General features: G+C 45.2%; 1 protein-coding gene across 1 annotated transcript; it reads left to right on the plus strand.

The window, feature by feature from the left end:
- The first annotated feature begins 1,170 nt into the window (after positions 1-1,170).
- rfk (riboflavin kinase) lies at positions 1,171-6,462 on the plus strand. The gene is made up of 4 exons (XM_084439863.1): positions 1,171-1,563; positions 2,913-3,061; positions 3,299-3,401; positions 3,629-6,462. The coding sequence occupies exons 1-4, from the start codon at positions 1,482-1,484 to the stop codon at positions 3,787-3,789; spliced, it is 495 nt and encodes a 164-aa protein (XP_084295989.1). The 5' UTR covers positions 1,171-1,481; the 3' UTR covers positions 3,790-6,462.
- The last annotated feature ends 262 nt before the right edge of the window (positions 6,463-6,724 follow it).

A 6,724-nucleotide genomic window follows, 5' to 3' on the forward strand; every position in this document is an offset into this window, starting at 1 on the left:
TGGCAGATGCCGTCAGTAGGTAGTCCCTCAGCTCCCTCTCCTGACCCTTACTGAACACTTGACCATGGTGAGAGTAGCCAACATCAGGGAGCCTTGTGCTGCCTGCCTCTTGCATGTCCCTCCTCTTTTTTAAGTAGCGTAACAGGGAGACATGACTGATGGAGTAGCTTTTAGCTGCACCACGTACAGACACTCTCTCCATTTCTCTGGCTGCCAGCTCAAGCACCTCCCTGGCCACTTCTCTATCGGTCTTACGTTGCCTCTTTCTCATACTGTGAATAAAAGTAAAGAAAAATGGCTAGTAATGCATGATGATTGAATGTGGGCCGCGTTGCCAAAGTGCCCCAACTACTGCAGGCTAGCTATCTGGCTAGCTGTCACTCAGTGCTATGTAGCCTGAAACACGAAAATTATTCTATCTTATAGCCACTAAAACAGTGATTAAAATGATATATGTTTGGATTCTGTGACATGTATACACAAGGTATAAATCAAAAAACACTAGCGTAAAAAAAATAATACATGGGGTAAAAACAGATGATCGCCAAGAAAATGTTTAAAGATTTTAAAATACTCCCACCAACTTCAGGATAGGTTGACGTGACCTAGAGAGATGTGTTCACCAAAATATGTTTGTGTAGCTACAACAGATCACCTCAAAAGCCCCATGGTCTGATGCGCCCCACGGTCTAACGCGTCCCGCTCTCCCCTAGTTTTGTAGTACTAACCTGCTGAAATCGAGAGTTTAACATGTTTTTGAAAGATTTTTCAAGATGCCCACCCACATCCATTGTATGACCAAAACGGTGGTAGAGCAATTATCAGACTTTCTTAAAAGTGCTAGTTTTGTCAACGTTTTGATCTGAACCATTGTATATGATCATGAGTAACCTTAAAACAGGGGTAAACATGCATTTTCCCTTTACTATTCCTTTAAGTTATTTTCTTTCTTTTCTACTGACCCCTGGTATGTATTTTGTTCTTTTTGAAAAGTAATAGTATCTGTACTATTATTGTGATTATTATATTGTTTCGCTGTACTTTGTGAAAGTTTAATAAATAGGCCTACATTTGGGGGGGGGGGGAGAAAAAAAGAGGGATGTTCGACCTGTGATCACGAGCTCGCAGCTGCGCAGTACGCACAGCCGAAAATTCTCCATTCACAACCTCGCCAGCGTGTGATGTGACACAGAAATATCTCTTCAGACAGGTGAATACGACGCGCCAGCTTGCTATCACAATCAGTTTGTAGCCTAGTAGTGCTAGTTATTACTGGCTAGCAACAACATACGCTGCTACTGCCAAGGCTAGAAAGCTAGGCTAAGGAAGGCTAGCTAACGACGTTGAGTGGCCAGGTAGGTTCCGTGGTCATTCGAGGTCATTTGAGTCGCCGTTGTTTTAGCGAGCTCAACGTCGTTGTTATTCTCAGCGAACGTTAGCGGAAAAAGTCGTCCAACTAACTGGTGTCTGAAAAAGGGGACATGAAGAGTCTTCCGTACTTTTGCCGAGGAGTGGTGATTCGAGGATTCGGCAGAGGAAGCAAAGAACTGGGGATCCCCACAGGTAAGCTAGCAGCTAGCTAGCTAGGCAACTCAACAATATCAAAAAAAACTTGGCATAACGCTAAATTAGCTAGTTGCTTTATGTCTCTTAGTCAGCTAACCCGAACCAAGTCACCCTGCTAACGTCAATATTGTCAATATCACATTACAGCGGCGAGCCAGCTAGCTACCTACGTATTCGTGCTAATGCGTTGTAGCTAACGGACGTTAGCACTAGCTTTATAATACTAGACCAATGTAGCTATGCTTATGAATTAGCATTAACGTTAGTCATGTTTAGCGATTCCAATGAGAGATGCTGTGGCGTTTGCGCATATTCACATTATCGACTTGAGTGTGGCCTGCTAGCCCACATTGCTTGCTAATAAGTAAGCTACTAGCTAGTGTTGCACAACCGAAACGTAGCTAGTGCCAAGGTCTCTACCGGTAGCCATGCGCAGGACTACTAGCTACCTGACAGTTGACATTAGCTTACCAGAGATGTTATGATGTAAACCAAACTCTTGTTGAGGTAACGTTAATGTTAGCTAGATAGCGAGCTGTAATTTCTGAGAGCCCATCTGCTATCCAAAGAGGGTGTAAAGTTAGATGAGTACTAGTATCGTCTAGTATTGTTGTAACCGTGACTACTGCCATCAGAGGTTTGTTGCCAAGGGAATTCTCGATTGCCTTGTTTGCCTTGCATGAGCTGTGCCCTGGATGGCATGGTGACAACCAACATCTGTTCTGTGTCCTGAGGAACCCACCAGTCCCAGTGCTCTACTGCTCTTACCCCTTTCACCCTCCTATTAACCATAGCAGATGTTTGGTCTTATGGAAACTAGGAAGCCTCTTGAGTCTAAACTAAAACTGTGTTAAACTGTGGTCCATCTGTGCTGACAACTTTTATGGCGTAGAAAGTTGAAGTGAGCATAGGTTAGAGAGAAGACTTGACTTGTGGATGGTGATGGTTTGAGCTTCCCAAGTTCACCAGGGCGTTACTCTCCCTCTCCTCTCTCCTCCCTCTGGCCTATACAATAGACAACAACAACTGACTCTGCACAACTGTATACTTGAATGTTATTTAATTGCACTGCCTATCTCATGGACACAGACACAGTCACCCATGATCGGATGGGATAAGTAGACAAGGAGGATACTGATAGGCTGCTAGACTACGGATAGTGAATTGCCAGTTTGGGAACCTTTAAATGTCTAGCGGTGTACCTAGGACTGGAATGGGGAACTGATTAGCGCTGGTAAGATACTGTAAAAGGACAAGCGAGTGACAAGAATTCCAATGTAACTACACTGGTTACATATTGCAAATAAACATTCCGTTCTTTCCTTCTCTCCTCCTCCTCCCCCTAGCCAACTTCCCAGACTCTGTGGTGGAGCACCTTCCTGCCGACATCAGTACAGGGATCTACTATGGCTGGGCATGTGTGGGCGGAGACATACACAAGATGGTTATGAGCATCGGCTGGAACCCTTACTACAAGAATATCAAGAAGTCCATGGTCAGGACTGCTGCTACAAATAGGCCTTTTTGTATTACAAGTTCCCCCTAGATAAGACTAATCACTTACTCTAGGCAAATGTATTTATTGCGAGTCGCTTTGGATAAGTGTCTGCTAAATTACTAAAATGTAAATGTCTGTATAATGAATGTGTCTGTTGTGTTCATGCTAATTGTTTGGTGTGTGTAGTGGTAGTTAGTATTGGTGGATGTATTGACAGTCAGTTGTGTGTTTCAGGAAACTCATGTGATCCACAAGTTTAAAGAGGATTTCTATGGGCAGATCCTCAGTGTGGTGATGGTGGGCTATGTCCGTCCGGAGAGGAGCTACGATTCACTTGGTAAGAGACATCTCTTTATCCCTCTCTCTCTCTCTCTCTCTCTCACACACACGCGCACACACACACACACACACACACACACACACACACACACACACACACACACACACACATTGTTCTCTCTCACACACATACACATTCACACTTTCTGTCATGCGCATGCTCTGACAAACACTCACACACATCTCTCATTCACCCTTTCCCTCTTTTTCTCCCCCCACACACAGAGGCTCTTATATCAGCCATCAACAACGACATTGAGGAGGCCAAGAGACAGCTGGAGCTCCCAGAACACATCAAGCTCAAGGAGGACAACTTCTTCAAAGCAGTCGCCAGCAAGTCACAAACAACAACAATATCGCCCACCAAAATCATGAACGGTCACTGACTCGGATCACACATACACACACAGCCCTGTCTGTCATTCAAACTCTTAAGGCCTCTTATCTCAACGTAAAGCCGCTGTCGTCGAGTATGCGTACAATTGTTTTTGATTTATTTTTTTCCGCCTGTATTTTGTTGTCTATTGGGTCCATTTTAACTCTCCTCATGTGACAAAAACCAGTAAGCTAGTGAGGTTCCATCTGTAAAAACCCCACGTGTGACCTCATCAAAAAGGGACGTGTTTCGTTTCTAGCCGGTGCGCTCAGTACCTTCTCCAGCGGTTGGCTGGGGTCAGATTGACCATGGGCTGTCTGCTCTCCTGTCCGCTCTCTCGCTATCTCACCCAGGGCAGATTCTGTAGAGATTTGTTTGGTCTAGTAAGGGAGGGGTGTGTGTGTGTGGGAGAGAAAGAGTAGAGGAGTGTGTGTGATGGAGGGAGACGGAGAGAGAGAACAACTGAGTGGAGGGGTGGGTGTGATGGAGTGAGTGAGGGCAAGGTTGGGTGTAAGGGGGGTTAAATCTGGAATTATATGATCAGTGCCATGGTCTACTGCGGGGAGCTCCTGCTCTGGTTAGAAGTCCTGCTGCTCCTCAGGGAGGCCTGTCTGTTCTGCATCGGGGCTGAGGTCTTGTCGTGTCACAGTCCTGGTCTCTGGCAGCGTGTCACTGTTCTCAGTGACCCCCAGTGGTAAAACTGATCAGAATTGGCACAACAGAACCCTTGGAACAGATGCATACCGAGCAGATGGTTGAATACTGCTTGTCATTCATTATATGAATATACAACCCTGTAGCCGAATCTGCTGTTCCGCTGTTAGTATTACTGGTCTGTGGTTCTGATGTAACCCCACACACCGTTTTTGGCTAGCTCCTCATTGGTCGAAACCCAGCATGCTCTCGCCCACTGTCTAGCCAATCAGTTCTGTGGGTTTGTGAACATAGTTTAGTGAGGTGAGGAGCGGACCCAAAGTTCCCCTGGAAAAGGGACGTGTCGTGTGTGTGTGGACCCCGCTCCTCTAAAGGTGTGCTGGAGATGAGCAGTGATAGGAAGATAGGAAGAAAGGACTAAGTTCAGTCCTAGTCTTAGGCAGAATGGATGGGAATGGAATGGATGTGTGTGTGTCAAAGGCGATGCAGAGTCGGGGGGGGGGGGGGGGGGGAGCGAGTGTAAAGATCTCTATAAAGGCTGTAAATACTTTTTACTTTAGATTTATTGTGAGTTGAAAAGAAAAGAGACCTGGTTTTGAATTGTACACTATGTACCTAAGAGTGTATTTTTTTTAAGAGACAAGCATATATGAATGTTTGGGTCTTATCAGGCCAGGTTCCCCGTCGAGTCCTCCCAAGGCCCCGGGTCAACGTCCCTGTGGTCAGTCTCTGGGGTGCAGCTTCTCCTTCTCTAAGAGAAATCCTATTTATTGCCGGTTATATTATTATTGTTGTTGTTGTTATTATAATTATTATTATTATCTTGTGTTCCCCATCAAACCCATGCAGATGTTGACTCTTGTTGTGAACATGGTACATGTAGTGTATGTTAATACAGCTGTCTGGATCTGTAGAGAAGGTAGGAATCTAAGCTGTGTGAATACATGGAAATGCTCCTCCTTATCTTGCGCTGGCCAGGGTAGGGGAGGTGTATTGTAGACCTAGTGTAACAGTAACGTGCCTTAGATGCAACTATGGAAGGGACACAAGTGCACAGACAATATCATGTATACTGGTAAACACTTTTTTTTAACCACACACACACACACGCACCACTGAGCCCTATGCCAAACAGTTGTGTAGCGCAGTACTGTAGTGGTGCGGTACTGTGATTGTTTGTGTGTGCGCTGGCCCTATTTGAACCTCCAACATCACAGGGAAGGGCTGGCCGGTTCGGAGGAAGTCTGGACCTGGATACACTACACAGGCACACGGACGGAAACTCATTGTGTGTGTCTGCCCCATCCCGGTCCAGAACCCCTCACCAGAAAAGGTCCTTTGCACAACTTTGTTTTTTTTGTTCAACCTTGACCCCCAGCTGTGTGCGTGTGTGCGACTGTCAAGCTTGCTACCGTGCTTGTTACGCAAATGTGTGCGTAAAGTGTGTGTGGCCATGGCAGCTGGATCAGGGTAAAGATTCTATTTAACAGGCCAGAGGTTAGATTTGTACTGAAGGATTACTGCAGGGTTCAGATGTCTGTTGGAAAACATGTCAGCAGTTGTAAAGAGGCATTAATGGAACTTCACTATATTACAGTTCTGTACACTGTAGTTACATTTACATGCACTAGCGTAGGTTTAGTTAAGGCACTGCCAATCAGCACTCAGTTTGGCCCTTGGGTCCCACTGCTGGCGGGACACTGCTAAGCTTATGTTCTATCCAGGGAAACACATTGTGATTATACAACAAATGTTTATTTGTATGAAACTTTCAAGTGTGATAACATTCTGGTTAAACTGTTTTTTTTGGGGGGGGGTGGGGGGGTGTAGTATACTGCAACTCTTGGTAATCTTGGATCACAAATTCGCCGCAGAAGAAAAAATACTGTAACCAACCGGTTTCTGGTGATCATGAACCCTAAGAGCGCAGCTGTATCTGCTTGTCTCCACTGTGGCCTGTGTGTTGATTGTACATCAAGATAACCCATGTTCTGCTGTCCTCTGTTGTGTGTGAACGACCCTGTCCGAAGTCTCCTTCCTAATAATAAACATGTTAACAATGAGTGTCTGCTTCTTTACCTAAACACACACGACCTCGCTTCCCAGTTTGAAGTCAAAACTTCAAATTGAGGGGAGCAGACTAGTTTACTCACATTTTGCTATTTCCTCTGAAACATGGAAGTTTGGAGTAAACGGTTTACATAAAAAAATGTAAACTTGGACTTGAGGATGTAATAGTTTATAGGAAGGAGATGGGTTTGACAGGAAAAAGTGACTGTTGCTCAACCCAA

Source organism: Borostomias antarcticus (genome assembly GCF_949987555.1).
Source record: "Borostomias antarcticus genome assembly, chromosome: 6".
In the NCBI taxonomy this organism is placed as follows: domain Eukaryota; kingdom Metazoa; phylum Chordata; class Actinopteri; order Stomiiformes; family Stomiidae; genus Borostomias; species Borostomias antarcticus.

Excerpts from the sequence above, each read along its gene's own strand:
- rfk (XM_084439863.1), top strand. The coding sequence starts at position 1,482 with ATGAAGAGTCTTCCGTACTTTTGCCGAGGAGTGGTGATTCGAGGATTC. Across the intron at positions 1,564-2,912 it reads AGAACTGGGGATCCCCACAG|CCAACTTCCCAGACTCTGTG; the intron begins GTAAGCTAGCAG and ends TCCTCCCCCTAG. Across the intron at positions 3,062-3,298 it reads AGAATATCAAGAAGTCCATG|GAAACTCATGTGATCCACAA; the intron begins GTCAGGACTGCT and ends TGTGTGTTTCAG.